This window comes from Erinaceus europaeus, chromosome 15, assembly GCF_950295315.1.
Source record: "Erinaceus europaeus chromosome 15, mEriEur2.1, whole genome shotgun sequence".
NCBI lineage: Eukaryota > Metazoa > Chordata > Mammalia > Eulipotyphla > Erinaceidae > Erinaceus > Erinaceus europaeus.
Window position 1 is genome coordinate 6,907,930 of NC_080176.1, and position 20,670 is coordinate 6,928,599.

At 52.4% G+C, this 20,670-nt stretch overlaps 1 protein-coding gene across 3 annotated transcripts in view; it reads left to right on the forward strand.

Moving 5' to 3' along the window:
• XPO6 (exportin 6) overlaps positions 1 to 18,266 on the forward strand; it is an 81,036-nt gene extending 62,770 nt beyond the window's left edge. For 2 of the 3 annotated variants that reach the window (XM_060172735.1, XM_060172736.1), the window contains exons 16-24: positions 2,411 to 2,557; positions 3,703 to 3,892; positions 9,105 to 9,260; positions 9,992 to 10,106; positions 10,276 to 10,447; positions 13,212 to 13,373; positions 15,776 to 15,874; positions 15,975 to 16,205; positions 17,751 to 18,266. In XM_060172735.1, coding sequence (XP_060028718.1) covers positions 2,411 to 2,557; positions 3,703 to 3,892; positions 9,105 to 9,260; positions 9,992 to 10,106; positions 10,276 to 10,447; positions 13,212 to 13,373; positions 15,776 to 15,874; positions 15,975 to 16,205; positions 17,751 to 17,852 — 1,374 coding nt within the window. In that variant the 3' untranslated portion in view covers positions 17,853 to 18,266. The remainder of the gene's footprint in view (positions 1 to 2,410; positions 2,558 to 3,702; positions 3,893 to 9,104; positions 9,261 to 9,991; positions 10,107 to 10,275; positions 10,448 to 13,211; positions 13,374 to 15,775; positions 15,875 to 15,974; positions 16,206 to 17,750) is intronic. The other variant, XM_060172737.1, reaches the window with a different exon arrangement.
• Positions 18,267 to 20,670: the final 2,404 nt, after the last annotated feature.

Sequence of the window (20,670 nt, forward strand, 5' to 3'; positions counted from 1 at the left end):
GATCCTTACTCCGGTCCTTGCGCTTTGCGCCACCTGCGCTTAACCCTCTGCGCCACCGCCCGACTCCCCCAAAGCATCTTCTTTGCCAGGACAGAACTTGTCAGTCATTTGTTGTCTACCCTTTGGCCTTTTTTCTTTTTCAGACTTTTTTTCCCCCCTCTATTTACACATGATAGTAAAAGTTGATAGCTGACTGGAGCCAGAGTTTCTTTTCTCCACCTTGCAGACTTTCACATGTGAAGAGCGACTTGAGTCTTTCAGATTGCCCAGTGGTGTTCATCTTTACTGGGGATTTATCATGATTGTGCTGTTGGTGGGAGCTAAGCCCTTGCATGGACACACTGGTTGGATGAGTTTCTAGAAGTAGACATGCTGCGTTGAAAGTGATGCATGTAACATTTGAAAGACTGCTAAGCTGTGTCCACAAGAGATGAGCAGTTTATGTTAGTAGAGCACACACCTGCTACTCTTTTCTGTGTATTCATTCTCTTGGCGATTTCAGTCATGCATAGTGTTATCTACCTCTGTTAACAATACGTTGTTTTCTGTATACTTGTCACATTGGTAATAGTACAGTATCCAGTGGGCCATGCTTCCAAATTCACCTAGTGTTGGATTTTGAAGTTACTTCCATGTGGAAAAACATAACTGTTTATGCTCATTCTGAGTCCTTGGACGTGTGAGTGTGCCACCTTATCCTTCTAAGCAGTTTCTTGAGAAACTCTACAAGCCCCCCCCCCCCATCTCTTCACTACAGTTTAGCCAGTGTTAAGACCTGTCTAAAAGTCTTAATGGTACTCAACTCCACCCCCCACCCCCATTCCCGATAAAAGAGCTAGGTCAAGCCGTTTTGTTGCCTTTGCTGTTAGACGCTATACTCATGGCCTTGTGTGCGCAAGGCCTGATCTCTGTAGTTGAGCCACCTTCCTGGTCCTAGGATTTTTTTTTTCCCCCTCTAGGGTTATCACTTAAGCTTAGTCCCAGCACTGCAAATCCACCGCTTCTGGAGGCCATTTTTCCCATTTTGTTGTCCTTACTGTGGTTGTCATTGTTGTTACTGCTGTTGTTAGATAGGACAGAGAGAAATAGGGGGAGAAAAAGATACCTGCAGACCCACTTCACCACCTGTGAAGTGACCCCCCCCCCCCCGCCCCACAGGAAGGAAGATGGGGGCTCGAACCAGGATCCTTACACCAGTCCGCGCACTCCGTGCCATGTGCACTTAACCTGCCACACTACAGCCCAGCCCCCTGTTTTTGTTCTTGTGTTTTCAATCTTAACACTAGTCAGCTCTGACTTATGTTTGTGTCTGAAATTGAGCCTGGGACCTCAGAGCTTCAGACATGAAAGTTATTTGTGTGATCGTTATGCTAGCTTCCTTACCTCTGGCCCTAATTTTCCCCCCTTGAAATAACATTAGACTATTACATTATATAGTTGTCAGGTGTGCATCCTTGTGTATAGAATGTTGGCCACTGAAAGTCTAATTCCATCCTTCAGCAAACAGCACCTTTATCCTTCCTCCCTCAACTACCCTTCTCCTTCCCTTCAGGCGCTACAAATTTGCTCTTAGAGTCTACAAGTTAATTTTCATTATATTTGGCTTATTTGTTTTGTTAATTTATGTATCACACATGAGTGAAATCATATGGTGTTGGTGCTTCTCCATCATATATATATACACACACACACACACACATATATTTATATTATGATATAAGTGCTTGTTACAAATGGCAGTGTGCCACATTTTTATAGTTGTATAGTAGTCCACTGTATATCTCATGTAATTAATTACCTGTTGGTGAGCATTTGGGTTGTCTCCAGTTCTTGGCCCTTGTAAAGAATGTGATGATCATGGTGCAGATTCCTCTCTGAGTTAGTGTTTTTGTGTTCTTCAGGAAAATGCTCAGAAGTGGGCAAGCTAAGTTGTAAGGAATCTGTGTTCTTAATTGGGGGGATGGTGTGTGTCCCATAATGCTTTCTCCAGTTGACTTTGCGTGCCCACCAGGTGAACCTGCGCTTCTTGGGTGTGCTGAGGGGAAGGAAGTAGGAGAACCTGGCTAGAATGGTGGGGTTCAGAAAGCACAGGCCCGTCTTGGCTTGTTTGCAACCATAGGAGTGAGAGGAACGATCCCAAGTGGTTGGAATGACATGCCAAGGAGTTTGCTGAGAGGCTGTTGCGCTGAGGACTGACCCAGAGGTGCCTGTGCTGGAGGGCAGGCACATTGGGCACGGTGAAGAGGATGCCTACTGCTGGGAGTCACAGCAAGACTGATTTTGAGTTGGGGCCTGGGAAGCCTGAGCTGGCGACCAAGAAACGCCCTTAGCTTGTGGCAGCCCCAGTGCAGCCTCCTAGTGCCCATCTCGTGGGCTTGTGATGGCTGACATATCCTCCCCCCCCCCCCAGGTCCAGGACAAGCTGCTGCTCTCCGCCTGCCACTTGCTGGTCTCACTGGCCACCACCGTGCGCCCCGTCTTTCTAATCAGCATCCCTGCTGTGCAGAAAGTGTTCAACAGAATCACTGACACCTCTGCTCAGCGGCTTGTGGATAAGGTGAGCTCCCAGCCATTCCGGGGTCCTCCAGAGTCAGGCTCAGGAAGCCTGGCCTTTTTTCTGGACTCAGAGCTTCCAGAGCCTACACATATTTCTAGTCATTGCTAGGCCTTGCCAAGGCTTGCCAGGGCTTGTGCACTCAGGGAGGGCTTTTTCATGCAGGGAGGGAGCGGAGGAAGAAGATGCCACAGCAATGAAGTGCCCTCGTGACCCATTTCATGCCCTGAACAGAGCAGATGCCTGCTGTGCCCAGTGAGGTGCCTCATTGGCCCTTCAGCTCATGACCCTCATTCACATTGGGCCTTGCCAGGGCTAGCAGTCAGTGTGCTGACTCACATCAGTTCCTGTCAGGGGCTAGGAGACAGCTCACCAGCATGGCGCCCGCCTGACTGTGTGTAAGGCCCTGCTTGAGCCCCAGCCTCAGCCTCACACAGGAGCCTTCTGGGTGACACCCAGGGGGCTTCGCAGATAGTGGAGCTGTGGCATCCTTCTTAAGCATAAGAATGGAAACCAGTTAGGGAAGCTGCTCGCACTACTGCACAGGTGGGAGGCCTCCAGCTCGTGGCCTGGCACCATGTTAGAAGACTCCCCCCACATGCCTAGAGGTGGTGTTCCTTTGAGAGCTGACAGCTTGACTGGTATCAGGAGTCCTTTTGCACTGATTTGAAACATTCGGGATTTGTTGTTATTGTTTGAGGTTTGTTTTCTTAGTATTACAGAACTTTAGGCATCCATCCTCTTTTAAAGGTTCTCCTCTGAGGCTCAGACTAGAAGTTTAAAGACAAGGGGCAGAGCAGAGGGGGCTGGTTAAGAGCGTCGGTGTATGCTGCGGCCTGTGCGCGGGGCACGTTGCAGTAGCTGCTCAGCAGGTGTCAGCAGCCAGGGGCCAGCTTCCCTTCCAAGCCCGCTGTGTGAATCTCCCTGTGTGGTGTTGAGGTGCAGGCCAGAGGTGGTGAGGGAGGCTGGCCCTGGTGCTGTTCCTCCTCCCGGCTTGGCACTAGAGCTGGGCCGAAGTCACAGGTGCCAGTGTGAGAAAGGAACCCTGGGGTCTGGCACTGTGTGTGCCTGTGGGGGTGGGGAGGGGCTAACAAAAACCAGGGCTCCCACTCTTCCCCCCATGACGGCCGCCTTCCGGGTCCCACCAGGCTCAGGTGCTGGTGTGCCGAGCCCTCTCTAATATCCTGCTGCTCCCGTGGCCAAACCTCCCGGAGAGTGAGCAGCAGTGGCCTGTGCGCTCCATCAACCACGCCAGCCTCATCTCCGCACTTTCCCGGGACTACCGCAACCTGAAGCCTGACGCTGTCACCCCACAGAGGAAGATGGCTCTGGATGACAGTAAGTGGCCTCGAGCAGGGACCGCCTGAGGAGATGGGGGCAGGCCTTGCTCTGCCTTTGGGGCTAGATGTGAATGGTGCCTGAGGCTCAGGAGTTGAGCGCATGTAGGCACACGTGGGAGAGTCAGAAAGTGAACACATCAGCTCGACCTATTTCCTGAATGCGCACAGCCCTTTAAAATGTCAAAAGTGAGAAAGATGTCCTTTGAAAGGCCCATCAGTGGTGCCTTCTGTCGATAAGAAGCGGTAGTGAATATTGATTACAAACACTCAAAGCAGTCTTAGCTCCACACACTGAGGAAAAAATGAATTTAAGAATTGAAACTTTTTAACCTCTCTCCAAATACAGGCATTTTCAAGGTTTTGAAAGAGTTTTGATATCACAAGTGACCCTTCAGGTTTGATTTTTATATTAATGATGGTGGGAAAAGGAATCAAAAGAACTGAGTAGTTCAAGTACAAGAGATTGAATTTCTTATATATATATATATATATATATATATATATATATATTCCCTTCTGTTGCCCTTGTTTTATTGTTGTAGTTATTATTATTGTTATTGATGTTGTTGTTGTTGTATAGGACAGAGAGAAATGGAGAGAGGAGGGGAAGACAGAGGGGGAGAGAAAGACAGACACCTGCAGACCTGCTTCACTGCCTGTGAAGCGACTCCCCTGCAGGTGGAGAGCCAGGGGCTTAAACCAGGATCCTTACACCAGTCCTTGCGCTTTGTGCCACATGCGCTCAGTCCGCTGCACTACGGCCCAACTCCCAAGAAACTGGATTTCTCTGAAAGGTCTCCCTAGAGTAGCGAATGCTACAAACTTATTTTTAAAATACACATTCTTTTCACACTAAGAAAATAATGGGGCGCTATTATATGATGTTATTTATAGAACACCAATAAAATGTATTGTATTCATAATTAAATCAATAAAAAAAGTACATTGTATGTATGGGCAGTAGTACACTGGGTGCACACATGTATGGTGCACACATGTATGAAACCCAGGGACCAGCCTAAGGATCCTAGTTCGAGCCCCCGGCTCTCTCCACCTGCAGGGAGTCGCTCACTTGACATGCAGTGAAGCAGGTCTGCAGGTAGAGCCTCTTTTTCTCTGTCTTCCTCCCCTCTCAATTTCTCTCTGTCCTATCCAATAAAATATAGAAAAAAATGGTCACCAGAAGCAGTGGCTTTGAAGTGTAGGCACCAAGCCTCAGCGATAACCCTAGAGGGAAAAAGAAATCCTAGGAACCTTAAAAAAAAAAAAAAAAAAAGCCTTGTAAAATGTCAGAAAAAGTAATAGTCAACATTTAATTAAAAAAAAAAAAAAACACAACCAGGAGCATAAACATGTAGACTGTACAAATAAAGTAGCAGAGTAGTACAAAAAGGGGGAAAGAGTTACGGCTGGGGAAGTGGCTCAGCAGGCAGAGCACAGCGGCTTTGGTCCCTGCAGCTGTGCTCTGATCACTTACTTTCCCTCACATTGAAAAAAATCTTAAAAAAAAAAAAAGAGAAACTAAAATCTCATCAGTCACAGAGTTTTAGAAAGTAGCCATTTTGAACTATCATGTCTTCCTTTGCCTACTGGAAGATACTTTTTTTTTTTCTTTTTAAACCAGAGCTCTGGCTTATGGTGGTGTGGGGAATTGAACCTGGGATTTTGGAGCCCCAGGCATGCAAGTCTCTCTGAATAACCATTATGCTATCTCACCCCACTTAAGATATATTTTGTGGGGGAGTCGGGCTGTAGCGCAGCGGGTTAAGCGCAGGTGGCGCAAAGCACAAGGACCGGCATAAGGATCCCGGTTCGAACCCCGGCTCCCCACCTGCAGGGGAGTCGCTTCACAGGCGGTGAAGCAGGTCTGCAGGTGTCTGTCTTTCTCTCCTCCTCTCTGTCTTCCCCTCCCTCTCTCCATTTCTCTCTGTCCTATCCAACAACGACAACAACAATAATAACTACAACAATAAAACAACAAGGGCAACAAAAGGGAATAAATAAAATAAATATATAAAAAAAAATTAAAAAAAAAAAAAAGATATATTTTGTGGGAGTTGAGCGGTAGCACATCGGGTTAAGCACATGTGGCACAAAGCGCAAGGACTGGCATAAGTATTCCGGTTCGAGCCCCCGGCTCTCCACCTGCAGGGGAGTCGCTCCACAGGCGGTGAAGCAGGTCTGCAGGTGTCTGTCTTTCACCTTCTCTCTCTTCCCCTCCTCTCTCCATTTCTCTCTGTCCTATCTAACAACAACATCAATAATAACAATCTAACAACAATAAAAAGACAATAAGGGCAACAAAAGGGAAAATAAATAAAAATAAAAAGATACATTTTGTAACTGCATCTGACATAGGGATGACTGACATACTCCGGGCATGCTATTGGCAGCCTTATGCCATTTTAAAAGTATCTGGCTAGGGCCTGGCAGTGGCACACCTGGCAGAGCGCACACATTACAGTGTTCAAGGATCCTGGTTCAAGCCCCCAGTCCTCACATTCAGAGGGAATTTTCATGAATGGTGAAGCAGTGCTGCAGTCGTCTCCGTTTCTCTCTCCCTCTCGATGTCTCCTTTTCCTCTCAGTCTTTCTATCAAAAAGAAAAAATATAAATGGCTAGGCCAGTACTAGCCGTCCGAGTTTAGTGTTTATTTCTGATTCTAGATACTTTACATTTAGTTATTTATTAATGCTCACATCAGCCTGATGAGTCAGGTGCTGCTGATTATCCTCAGTAAGGTCTGAGAACCTGAAATGGTTTACCGGGGGGGGGGGGGGGGGGTGACACACAGCTTATTGTGGAATCATGCTTTATAAGTTTAGTGGCCTTTCCCTATTATAGTTTATGCTATGTGATAACAACAACCCCAAAAGTTCATTGTCTGCATGCAGAAAAAGGGGCTATCTCTTACTCTGTGTTGAGATGTCTTCTGCTTGTCCAGCTTAGTTGAGTGGAGTTGGGGAAGGCCTCCTCTTTCTAGTCTCTCCAGGCTGCAGGCTGCTGATGTGTCAGGCCCCCACGGTGGCTGCCACAGTGCTGCTCACAGCCCCTGCCCAGCATGGCCCTCACACACCCTTGGCCGTGACTTTCCTGCCCCTATGTGCTGGAGGTCGTTGCTGAACCCCTTTACTGATATCTTCCTGCCTTCTGTGAGGTGTATCCAATTATCTTCATTCAATGATTGATGAAATGAAGCCTGGAAGGTTTTTCTTAGCCCAGCCTTGTACTTTAAAAAAAAAAAAAAATCGAGCCTACAGAGTAGTTGGAAGAATATGAGTGTTTCTGTGTTGCTGGGAGTCACCAAGTGTCAGCATTTAACCATGTTGTCTGCCCCCTCTCCCCACACGTCTTTTTCTTTTTAGTTGAATCTTTTGAAGCAAATTGCTGACACTGGCACTGAATCTCGTGAGTTTCATCTTTAGGTCAAGACACTCTATATAGCCAACACACCACACACTCAGTCAGCTGTGTAACATCTTAGCACAGGCTGCACGCTCCTCTTCCCCAGTCGTCACCAAAATTTCTGTCTTCTTTTTAAGGGTCCGGGATACAGGCAGGAACTCTGTGTTGTATTGAGGGTCACAGCTCTTCAGTCTCTCTGATCCAAACCCTCCTCTGTAGTACCCCCACATCATGTCCTGCCTGCCAGCATTGAGCATGAGTAGGCAGAGGCTTGTTTGTCCCGTGGCCATCTCCTGCTTCTGTGCTGCCTGATGCAGAGTCCCTCCCCCTCCTGAATTGCAGGTTAAGTGGTGGGGCCAGGGGTCACTCTTGGCCTTGAATGACTCTAGGCTTGGCACTCTTCATCACACCGCCCCTTTGTTCTTAAAAACATTTTTTTTGTTGTTGTTGTTATCTTTACTTATTGAGTAGAGACAGCCAGAAATTGAGAGGGAAGGGGGTAAGACAGAGAGAGAGAGGGATACCTGCAGCATACTTCACTACTCGTGAAGCTTCCCCTTTGCAGGTGGGGACCAAGGGCTTGAACCTGGGTCCTTGTGCACTGTACCATGTGCGTTCAACCAAGTGCTCCACCACCCGCCCCCCAAATCTTGTTTTTAATGATTTCTTGTGCCCTCTTTTGGAAACACCACATTTTCCCTACCCATCTTCTTCTTATATATGAAATGGTACTTGCAGCTTTTCACATATTTCACAAAAACATACACATCACTGTTTACTGTTGTGATTAAATTTGGGTTCTTCAGTTTTCTTTACATGTCAGAGGTCAGCTTTTGGTCTTTTATTTTTTTCATTTTTTTGAAAGATTTATTTACTACATTTGAGAGAGACTTTTGCACAAGCTAGAGAGAAAGAAGCCTGAGCGTATTCTGGTACGTGCGGTGCTGGAGGATTCAACCAGGAATCTCTGACACCTAATTCGGTGTCTGCCAGCTGAGCCATCTCCCCATTCCTGACTCTGTTGGCTTTCCCGGTGCCCTGTGGGTCCTCAGGGAAACGTCTGCCCCGTGCAGTTTCCTGGCTGACAGAAGTCCCCATGCTTGACCCAGGAGTGTGTGTGTTTCTTCTGTCTTTTGCTTTCCAATGTCGCCGTTAGTCAGCAGCCTGTAGTGGCCCAGGCCTGCTGTGTGAGAGCTTTGCCGTCTCTCTGTCCAGTGAGCGGAAGTTACCTCCCCACGTTTCCAAATGAGGAAGCCAAGACGTTGAATCTAGAGTCAGGAGTCAAGCTTGCGTCTGTGTGTCTCTGAAGGTTGAGTTCTTTCTGCACCACACCCCCTGAGAGTCTGGGTCACAGAGCCAGGGGTCCAGGCTCAGGGTGCTCAGAGAACACAGTTGATGGCAGGTTGGTTCACAGCCTCACTTTAGTTCTGCCCTAGTGTTCAGCCAGCGTTCATGTTGCTGGGCCTGTGTGGGGGAGCTGACAGCAGCTCTGTGCCTGGTGCTGGGGAACGACCTGCTGAGGTGTCATGCACTTGGCTAGGGTTAATTCAGATCCTCAGCAGCCTTGGCTGCCCCAGTAGAGACCTGGCCCAGGTGTGTGGCCATCCCGTGGGCAGCTGGGGTCATATCAAGGTGTCTCTGAGAGCAAACGTCACAGGCCAGAGAACATGGCTGTGCACAGTGTGGCGAGCATGTGGTTTGCTTGTGTTAAACTGCCGTCACCTTGACCCTATTTCCTCGTCATTTTCCTCAACACCTTAGAGTCTTGATTAACACAAGTAATGTAATCTCATGTTGCTTTGCAGCTAAAGTGATCATCCACCAGACACTTAGTGTCTTGGAAGACATCGTGGAGAACATCTCTGGGGAGTCCACTAAGTCCCGCCAGATCTGCTACCAGTCACTGCAGGAGTCCGTGCAGGTTTCCCTGGCCCTCTTCCCAACCTTTATCCACCAGTCAGGTAGGAGGCGTGTGGGCTTCCTGCCAGGGGTGCTGTCAGGGTGTGCACACTGAGGCGTAGAGGTGGAGCAGGGGAGTCTGGGCCACACCTGTGTCCTGTGTACTGAATTCTGTGGTGCCCCTGGCCTAGATCCTCGCTAAGTCCTGTCCCTCTCCCAGCCTACTTCCCAGTGACTTAGTTGGCAAGGCAAGTCTGTCAGTGACCCCACTCTGTGCCATTGACGACAGGCACAGCAGCTCTCAGAAAGAGCTGGCGTCTCTCTAGAGAGCGTTACTCTCAGTGCTCCTCCGTCAGAGATGCCGCCTCTTATGAGCAGTGAGGGCCAGAGAAAGCTAAGAAGGGGGCCGTTGAGATCTGGACGCGGAGCCACACTGTGTGTTTCCTGCCTTTAAGCCATTTGCTAGACCAGGGTCACGGTGCGGGCACAGAGCGGCCCGTAGCAGTGGAAGCTGGATGTGGCTGGGGGGCGGGACTGAGGGCGGCTTCAGGTGACCTTCATTTCTTCCAGCAAGCTGCCAGGCAGAAATTCACTGCAGCAGAGTGATTTTTCTCAGCATGTCCTTAATCATTTTCCACTTCCTATCATTGCCTCTGATGGTTTTGGGGAAATTTCTTCCAGTTGGAAGCCTGAAAGAGACGCCAGTGCAGATTGCAAAAGGCGGCCCGTGAAGCTGACGGCCGCCATCTGTCCCGGTGCCTGCCCTGACCATGTGCTTTGTCCCTTTCCTCAGACGTGACTGATGAGATGCTGAGCTTCTTCCTCACTCTGTTTCGAGGCCTTAGAGTCCAGATGGGTGTGCCTTTCACTGAACAGATCATCCAGACTTTCCTCAATATGTTTACCAGGTAATCATGGGCCTTCCGCCCAGGCTCTCCTGAAACCAGCTGGGAAGTGGGCAGGACCTGGCCCCAAAGCTGGGCCTCAGTGCCTCCCTGCCACCCACCGCAGCGCTGGTTTTAGTGAGGCCCCTGAGAATCATTTCTCTGGCTATGCCACCGTTCCCCTCTCCTGCAGAGAGCAGCTGGCTGAGAGCATCCTGCATGAGGGCAGCACTGGCTGCCGGGTTGTGGAGAAGTTCCTCAAGATCCTGCAGGTGGTGGTCCAGGAGCCGGGCCAGGTGTTCAAGCCCCTCCTCCCCAGCATCATCTCCCTGTGCATGGAGCAGGTGTACCCCATCATTGCCGAGGTATGGAGACCCAGGGTGAAGATGGGGGCTCAGGGAGGAAGGACAATGCACTGTGTGTGTTTCTTGAGTGGAAGAATGTGAATCCAGAGTTCCATACAATAAGTCATACACGAACCTACAGCCCATTCCTTATGCGCTGGAATTTTAATAAAGGATTGATTGACTGACTCAAGAGAGACAGGAGGGAACAGAGGGAGAGAGCCAGAGTATCACTGGTACACATGATGTCAGAGATAGAACTTGGGACCGCATGCTTGAGAGTCCCGTCCCAGGCTTGAATTCCTGTGCTCTGCGCTGGGCCACTGCACTGTGCTTAAGACTCACGGGTTCTAGGGCTGGCAAGACAGCTCACTTGGGTGACGTGCCTGCTTTGTCATGGCCACAAGCCAAGGCCAAACCCAACCTCCACTGCACTGAAGGAAGCTTTAGTGCCTTGTTGTTGTCTCTCTGACTTTCTGTATGAAGAGTCAGCCTGGACTGAACCCCAGCCATACCTCTCCCTATCCCAAGCCCCAGTCTTTTTATATTCTGTAGGTGGAATTAATTCTGAGTACCCTAGTGTGTGAGCATAGTGGGTTCATTGTTATTGCCTTGAAAGCTCCCCCTCTCCCCCGCCCAACACACACACACAGAAATGGGTTATAACTTGAGGTGGATATATAGGTTTCGACAACAGACATTTTAACAAGTTACTTTGCTATTAAGAACATCCATGATTGGGAGTCGGGTGGTAGTGCAGCAGGTTAAGCGCAGGTGGCACAAAGTGCAAGGACCGGTGTAAGGATCCTGGTTCAAGCCCCCGGCTTCTCTCCTGCAGGGGGAGTCACTTCACAGGTGGTGAAGCAGGTCTGCAGGTGTCTGTCTTTCTGTCTTCCCCCTCTGTCTTCCGCTCCTCTCTTAATTTCTCTCTGTCCTATCCAACAGTGACATCAGTTACAACAACAATAAAAAAAACAAGCAACAAGAGGGAAAATAAATATAATAATAATAATAATAATAATAATAACAAGAAAGCATCCATGATCTCAGGGTCAGGCAGCAAACACTCAGTAGATCATAGATGTCGTTAACACACTCAAGGAAAGCTTCACAAACAATGAAGCAGTGCTGCAGGTATCTCTGTGTTTACCCCTTCCCTCTCCGTTTCTCTCTGTCTGTGAAAAGAGAGGGGGAGAGAGAAGGGGAAAGATGGCCACCAGGAGCTATGGATTCATTGTGTAGGCACTGAGCCCCAACAGTAGTGCTCGTGGCAATAACAAAGGAACATCTGTGATCTCAAGGAGATAAGTTCTTAGAACCACTCAGAGCTTCCATCCTAACAGGAAAGCTCTTTGTCCCTCTTAGGAAGCAGATACTCCACATGCGAAGATTCAGAGTAAGTACAGGCCTAACTTGCATTTATGTGACACCATGTCGTAGGCGGTGATCACTTCAGCTACTCAACTCCAAACCTCCGATGCGCCTTCTTGCCTTTGTATCATGTAAGACACCGGGCCCTGTAGGAGTTCCTGCTGTGGGCGCCTTGGCCCTCTGGTCTCGGTTCCATTTTACTCCTGGCTGGATAAAATCTTACTGGGCCATATTATTTTGGTCTCTACAGTGTCATCTGGAATGACGTGACCTGGCTTGCTCTCTGACTTAGAGATTTGGGGTTAGAGTGGAAATTACTGCTCAGCCTTCTTTTCCGTTCTCTCTGCCTCCCTCCCCACTCCCTCTCCCAGAAAACATCTTCTAATGTTTCTTTCTGTGGCTTCTAAGCGCTCTTTAGACTTCTTTCCTCTCGAGGGCAGAACCACTTTCACGGTTTGTCTTTAGCCCCAGAAGGCGCATAAGATGAACAGGTTAACAGGCACAGCAGCTTTCTTATCCCTGGAAAGAGCAGCGGCAGGGCAAACCAGCTGCTTGCTGAAGAGAAAGCACCCCGTTTCTTTTTTAGTTTTTTTGAATTTTTTTTTAATATTTATTCCCTTTTGTTGCCCTTGTTCTATTGTTTTTTTTTTAAAACAATTTTTTAAATTTTATTTATTTATTCCCTTTTGTTGCCCTTGTTGTTTTATTGTTGTAGTTATTATTGTTGTTGTCGTTGTTGGATAGGACAGAGAGAAATGGGAGAGGGAGGGGAAGACAGAGAGGAGGAGAGAAAGACACCTGCAGACCTGCTTCACCGCCTGTGAAGCGACTCCCCTGCAGGTGGGGAGCCGGGGTTCGAACCAGGATCCTTATGCCGGTCCTTGTGCTTTGTGCCACCTGCGTTACAGCCCGACTCCCCCTTGTTCTATTGTTGTTATTGATGTCGTCGTTGGATAGGACAGAGAAATGGAGAGAGGAAGGGAAGACAGACTGGGAGATTTTGAAAGAGAGACACCTGCAGACCTGTTTCACCGCTTGTGAAGCACCTCCCCTGCAGGTGGGGAGTCGGGGGCTTAGATCGGGATCCTTACACCGGTCCTTACGCTTCACGCCACCTGCGCTTAACCTGCTGCGCTACTGCCCGACTCCCGGAAGCTCCCTGTTTCTGACTATTCTTCCGTTCGGTGGCTGTTGTTTGTAGCTCACAGGGCCGAGTGCCTCAGGAGACAAAGGCCCACTTGGCACCGGCCCAGGGTGTCAGTCTCGACCTCTGCCCCAGTGCTCCCTGTTTCACTGCTGGCCTGAGGGGGAGCTGTTGGTGGGGCAAGAGAGGGACTGCTTGATGCCACTGGGCTCTCTGGGCCTCTCACTGCCCGGGGCAGAGGTGGTCTCACGTCAGCGTGTGTCTCCACAGCGGCCCTCCCCTGACGTGAAGGCTGAGCTGTTTGAGCTCCTGTTCCGGACGCTCCATCATAACTGGAGGTACTTCTTCAAGTCCAGCGTCCTGGCCAGTGTCCAGAGGGGTGTGGCCGAGGAGCAGATGGAGAACGAGCCGCAGTTCAGTGCCATCATGCAGGTACCCCCTTCCTCCAGCATGGCCACCGCAGCGTCGGGCCTGTGCTCAGCTGTGCCTGTGACGTTGCCACTCAGCAGGGTGGCTGCGGCCGCCCCGGTCCCAGGTTCAGTGATCGTCTACGCGGTCTGCCCGCACACACAGCTCTGGACCCCTGTCCGGGCCCTCAGCTGCTCGCGGCCCTCCGAGTGTGGGGGCTTCAGAGTCTTTGGGGTGGGTTGGGGGTAGTTAGTGGTCAGCATCCCAGCTCCTCCCACTCTGGGAGGAGCACTGCCCTGGAGTGCCCCCTTTCAGACCAGCTGTGTTGTCGACACGGGTGCCTCCCCCAGCCAGGCAGCTTGACCTGCTGCTCCATGCTCTGCACTCACTCGGTGTGGCTTCTGCTACGTAGACTTCGTGCTTGAGGCGATAGGTGAACAGCTAACTCCCAGCTGCCGCCCTCGGAACACCTGTCTCGGGCGGCGCGCCAGCCCCCAGCTGGCAGGGAACTTCCCTCCCGTTAGCAAACAACAGCTGAGGACCCTGCCGGAGGGGCAGCCGCACCCCAGGGGCGCCTCTGATGAATTTAACCTGCCAGGGCCTGGAATCAGAGTTGTCCTTTCTCAGGTGGACGTAAGAGCAGTTTCGTCAAGGGAAATGGGACAGCGGGAGCACGTGACTCCTGAGGCCCAGGAGCTGCTCAGCACGTCGTCCCCAGCCCCGGGGCCTTCATCTAATACCAGCTTGAAGTGACAGCTTATTTCTGCTTTCCCGGCACCATCTATCTCTCAGGGACCCCCGAGGGAGTCTCCCCACTTACCTTGACTCCTCAGCACACTCTCCCCATGTGGTGCCCCCTCCAGGAAGGCACAGGCCCCGTGACCTGGTCTCCCCACAGCTGCTCTTCTGCCGGGAGGACTTTGACTTCTCCCAGCCCTTCCTAAACCCCAGTCTCTCTGTGAAGATGTCTTTCATGGACTGGTGCCTGCACTGGGACTCAGGAAGGGTCAGAGCCACCTGGGAACAGCTGCTTGGCATGAAGTGGTTTATGAAGTTAAACACCTAGTCAGTTACTCCATGACCGGAGCTCTCCTGCTCGTAAACACTTAGAAAGCAGTGCTTGTAGTGCTGCTTGTTTGAAATAGTTATGTATTCACTGGTTTTGGATATCGAGCTTTAGAGAGAAGGGGAGAGAGTGACCTGCATGTGAAACTGCCCCCACCCCGACGGTAGGGACTGGGGGCTTGAACCAAGGTCCCTGTGCACTGCGCTGTGTGCTCTACCAGAGGCATCATTGCCCGGCTCTCTTGATTTTTCATCCCCCAAACTGGGAACAGTCCGGGTGTCTGTTGCCTGGCAGCTGGGTGAGCTGTGCACATGTGCCCGGGCCTGCTGCTCAGCAGTTGATTACACAGGTCAGACGGATGCCGTCCAGGCAGTGTCATGCGGGAGCAAGCCTGGTCCAAAGGGCTCTGTCCTGCAGCAGGCAGACCTGGAGCGAAGGGAGTGAGCAGTGTTGTCTAGAGAGGGGGCTGCCTGATTGCAGAGGTGCTGTGGGGGGAGTTTTGTGGGGAGACAGAGGTGTCATGACACTTAGATGACTCTGCATTGTCATTAGGATGCCACATGGGTGGGCCGCCATAGGGTGGATTTGCCGAGTCATGCTTTGATAAGCCCAGTGTTTACTGCTTGAACACCATTGGTCATCACAGAGATCTGTGACTGCAGCTGGGGTCACAAGGCTTCCTTCTCGAAACTTAGGCGCCAATGACTGACTAAATGCCGTGTCAGCAGCGCATTCTGGAAGTTTTCCCACATGCCCAGGCTCTACATTGGCCAGCCTGGGTCATTTTGTGAAGGACCAGAGCCCTGGGGTTTTTCTTCCCTTTTTTTTGGGGGGGATGGGATGGGGGAGTAGGGGATGGGGATGTCTTTCTGCCCTTATAGTGGGAACTTTTACAGTTCAGGCATTACAAAGCTATTGAATCTTATTCTCTTGCTTAACCCCAAGGCAGAGAAACCAGCTAACTGTACAGGTGTCTATAAGGGTTTGTGTGCTTAAGACCCGAGAGCCAGGGGAGGCGGAGCCTGGGGGAGCCTCACAGTTCCCTGTGGTCATGTCTGCTGCAGCAGCTGAGATACCTGACTGGAGTTGTTGGCATCTTGCTTCAGAGATCTGCCCCACAATAGCGTCTAGGAGGGCCTATGGGCAAAACTGCAGGGTGTACCCTGAGCAGGCAGTACACCTGCAGGGAGGGCAGGGGAGCCCTCAGTCGGGAGGGCCAGCCTGTAGATGACCCTTGCTCGTGCCCTCTGCAAGGCTGGAGCCACCCAAGAGTTCTTTTGGCGTAGTATAGATACTGCAGAGGGACCTGCTCTGAGGGTGTCTACGTGCAGCTTTTCTAAACTGCACTCTCATTCCTCAGGCATTTGGACAGTCCTTTCTCCAGCCTGACATCCACCTATTTAAACAAAATCTCTTCTACTTGGAGACTCTGAACACCAAGCAGAAGCTGTACCACAAGGTAAGCAGAGGCCTGCAGGCTGTGACTGGCCGTGGCTGTGGGGCTGACAGTAGGCCTCGGCTTGGCCCCTGGCCCCACTTACTCCATCTCGCTCTCCCAGAAGATCTTCCGTAGCGCCATGCTGTTCCAGTTCGTCAACGTGCTGCTGCAGGTGCTGGTGCACAAGTCCCACGACCTGCTGCAGGAGGAGATCGGCATCGCCGTCTACAACATGGCCTCGGTGGACTTCGACGGCTTCTTTGCCGCCTTCCTGCCCGAATTCCTGACCAGCTGCGATGGCGTGGATGCCAACCAGAAGAACGTGCTGGGGAGGAATTTCAAGATGGATCGGGTGAGGAGTGAGGAGAAGGCTTCTTTTTAAAAAATTTGTTTTCTTTTTTTTTTTTTTTAACTTATTTTCCCTTTTGTTGCCCTTGTTTTTTTGTTGTTGTTGTAGTTGTTATTGTAGTTATTGAAGTTGTCGTTGTTGGATAAGACAGAGAGAAATGGAGAGAGATGGGGAAGACAGAGGGGGAGAGAAAGACAGACACCTGCAGACCTGCTTCACCACCTGTGAAGGTGGGGAGCCGGGGGCTCGAACCGGGATCCTTACACCAGTCCTTGCGCTTTGCACCACGTGCACTTAACCCACTGCGCTACTGCCCAACTCCTGAGTAGTGAGGAGAGAGGCCAAGTGGGTGGGCAGGTGGGCACAGGATCTCCCCCGTCTGGGAGAGACTGCAGTCACATGTCCCCGGCCAGCCTCGAGGCCCCTGGGCCTTGAACAGAGCTCATGCTGACCAGCTGCCTGCTTTCTCCTGAGTCACCAGCCACCATGGCTGAAATCCGCTGCTCACCTGGCCCCGGGCTCAAGAGGTCTCCCTGATGCCAGCCGGCCACCTGCTGTGCAGAGCCCTGGGGACCGGACTCCCTGGGTATTGAGGGTACTGGGGTTTCTGGCGGTTCCTCTCCCTTGTCTTGCTGGGTCAGGGTGCCGGGCCCTGTCCCCTTCGTCCCAGAATCTCTGCTCCTGGCATCTGTCTTGTCCTCTCCTTGGTTTCTTGTAGTTCACCTCAGCCACTTGGATGTATTTTTTCTTTTTCTGGAGACTGACCGTAACGTGTCTGCTGGCGTCCTCAGCCAGTTTCTGGGGGTGAGCGGTGGTCCTGTTCCCCACCCACTCACGCACCAGGAAATCTGGATTTGGCATTTGGGTGCCACTGAGTTAGAAAGGCATTCCTTTCTGGAGGAGGAAATAAATGAAGCAGTGTCTTCATTCCTTCATTTGCTCACTGTGTGAAGCCGGCTGGCTGCCTCGGGCCCCAGGCCCCAGGCCCCGCTCCAGGGAGTCTTGCTGAGAGGCGCAGCCGTGCCTGCTGTGGCCCTCCTGAGCAGGACGCTTTGCACACACGGCTGGGGCTGGCTCAGTCCCTCCAGCGGCCTCCTGAAGCGAGGGCCTGTCAGCAACCCTTCCACAGTGACCACGCTCAGAGAGGCTGGCAGCTACAGAATGTGGAAACAGTCATGTCCGGAAGTAGACTTGGGCCTGCACGCATTGTCTGCAGCTGGGGGCCTGTGAGTGCTCTGAGAGCCTGGAGCAGGGGCTGGCTGACCTAGCCTTTCGGAGCCTGGCCCCGTGGCTTCAGAAGGGCAGCCTGGTGTCAGCGGCCAGGTGGGGGTGGACCCACCGTACTGCTCTGGCTTCAGCAGTCCCCGCCTCCCTCTGAGCCATGTAACTTGGCACTTCATCTCTCTGGGCTTCTCCCTCCTGTGTGGTGAGGATTACCGAGTCGGGCTGGCGCTCGGGGACACAGAGCCCCAGCTCTGAGACCTGCAGGCGCCCCCCTGCCGCAGGTGCTCGGGTGGGCTGGATTGGAGCTGTGCCCCTGCCTTGCAGGACCTGCCCTCCTTCACCCAGAACGTGCACAGGCTGGTCAACGACCTGCGCTACTACAGGCTCTGCAACGACAGCCTGCCGCCCGGCACCGTCAAGCTCTAGGCCGCTCCCCTGTGCACCGCAAGCCTCGCCTCCGCCACGGACGCCTCCCGCCAAGCCGGCCTCTCCCAGGATCCTTGCCCGCTGCCCCCCAGCAGCTCGGGGTGGGGGCCGAGCGCCGGAAGCCGGCGAGGACGGTCCCCGCAGACACAGCGGGTGTCAGCCACGAGGCAGAAACGCCAAGGACAGCTTGTGACAGTGCCACCTTCTCACCATTCCACCCCCTCCTGCGGGAGCCGCGGCCCAGTACCGGCCGCCTCTGGGCCCCTGTACCCACTCGCCTCAGAGCAGAGGCTCCGCCAGGGACCTGTGGGCCTCGGCGGCTCTTGTTCTTTTTTTTCTCATCATTCCATTGTGATACTAAGAGACTTCAGAAGCTTAATGAAAAATAAACGCTTATGTTGTTGTTATAGAAAAGCTGGCTGGGGACCTGCTTTCACTCGACTCCCCTCACCGCCAGCACCCAGGTGAGGAGGGGATGGGGCCGCTGGCGGGGCTCTGCCACAGCCCCCCACCTCTGTAAGACAGCCCAGGCTCCCCAACTCTCACACTGGGGGTGGGGGGGAGTTGGTGTGGTGTCCACACCCCAGCATCTCCCAGAGAGCCAGCCCCTCCCGAGCTGGCAACCAGGACCCGTCCTTGAAGGAGTATAGCTTCCAGACCGACAGACCGTCAAGAGAGCCCAGACTGGGGGCCACAGAAGCCGAGAGGGGTGGGAGGGTCTGGTGGCCTGTCAGGGGCCTTGCCCAGCCATTCCCAGGCCAAAGTCACTTGGCCCCAAATCCCCTGGACACAGGTTCAGAGTCTTAAGCCACAGTGCCACACCAGCAGGAAGGGGGTCCCCGAAAGTGGAGTGGGGTGCTGTGGAGGGGAAGATAGCCATTGGTTTGTTGGGAGAACTGGGGAGGGTGGTTGTTGGGGCTGATGGCTTCCGCTCCTCAGGGTCACTCAGGGTTGGTGGGGTGGGGCAGCCAGTCCCTTTTAGAGTTGGTGAGCGTGACCCCAGAGGACTTAACACCCAGTCACCCCAGCTGTAAGTGCCAGTTCCCCTGCTGCTTCTAGCTCTGCGTGCCAGCACAGGGAGGACTGGGGGAGGTGGGGCAGTGCAGGTGGTTAAGGTGGGTCAAGACAGAGGCTGTTTGGACCGAGACTAACTGGCTCTTCCCGCTGTGTGTCTGTGGTGAGCCCCCTGTCCCTGGATGTGTGCAAGCTGAGCTCAGGTCCCCTGGGCGGGAGGTCAGAGAGAACTCTGTTCCCATTCCTCTTGTTCACGGTGTCCCTGGGTGCTGGCATGGGGCTGGAGGGTGGCATGGGGCAGGCCGTCAAAAGCTGGGGTGAAGCTGAATGAGCAGAGCCAGAACCTGTGTGCTTCTGAGGGAGCTGGGCTCAGAAAAGGCTTTGGGCTGTCACCTTTGGGCTGGCCTCCACTGGGGAAAGATCATGGCAAAGGGTTTATGCCCATGTCCCATTTCCCTTCTGGGCTGTTACTGCCGTCTGCTGAAGGCACAGGAGTCAGATGAAGTCTATCAGGTCAGCTTTTTCCTAGAGACCTGCTGTCTTTGGCCCCACCTCTAGGCCAGGTAGCTGTCATGTGACCTGGGGGCCATAGCCACGGCTTCCAGCTGGAAGGTCAGGACATGAGGCCATTGTCGCTCCAGAACCCCAGAGAGACAGAACCCTGCAGCCCTGGCTGAGACTACTTGGGGGGGCCTGACTCCCACCCTAGAGAAGGGAGCCCTGTCCCCGAGCCTGCCTGGGAGGGGCCAGCGGCTGCGGCTCAAATACATTAGTGGCCTGAGTTGACAGCAAGTCCAAAAATGGTGCCCATCTCCCCGACACAGGCCTCAGCCCTGCATGACCCCATGGCACACGCGTCACTCATTCATTCAGACTGAAACAAGGAAGGAAGGGGCCTCCTGTGCAGGTGCTTCCCATGGGAACAGTGCCTCATGGCTATGCTCCGCAGAGGTGCGTAGTGGGTGGACACAGCTTCCTCATTCCGGTCCTGGACTCTGAAAAGCTGGCGACGGAAACCGGCTGCTTCTAAAAATCGCCAGGAGATGGTGCGGTGGATAACGCTTTGGACTCTCAAGCGCGAGTTTGGGAGGTCAGCCCCTTACAGCCCATGCATCAGAGGGATGCTCTGATGTTTCTCCTCTCTCTCTTTCTCTCTCTCTCTGTCTCTCGTCTCCCCACCCCTTGTTCTCGAATCCATCAACCTCAGCAGCCATTTTTTCCCCATTATTTTTGATAGAGACAAGAAGTTGAGAGGGAAAGGGGAAGCAGAGGAGAGACACCTGTAGCACTGCGTCACTTCCTCCCCACCTGGAGGGGAGGACCGACCGGGGCCTTGAACCCTGGTTCTTGTGCTTGGTAATGGGTGTGCTTAGCTGGGTATGCCACCACCTGGTCTCCCACCCCCACCCCCACCCCAGATAACTTAAAGAATTATTAAGGTAGGACAGACCTCTGTCTTAAGTGGTTCGTTTTGCTTGCTGTAAGACAAGAGGCCAGAGCCCCCCTCCACTCTGCATATACGGTGCTGGGCATCGGGCCTGTGGTCCACCCCTTAAGTCATCTCCATGGCCACTGAGAAAAGGCTTGGTCCCATGAGATTCTCTCCTCTTGGTCACGTGGGTCCCCTCCTCTCTCCTCTGCTCCCCGGCCCACCCCCTAGCTCAGAAGAGAAGCCCTCAGCCCTGCCAATTCTCCAGGCACAGGTAATTAAATCTGGCTCCTTCTGCCAATCTGGCTGATTTTAATTTGTTTGCTCCATCAGCCGGAGCTGAACCCAGCTGCTGGGGAGGTGGGGGCGTCCCCC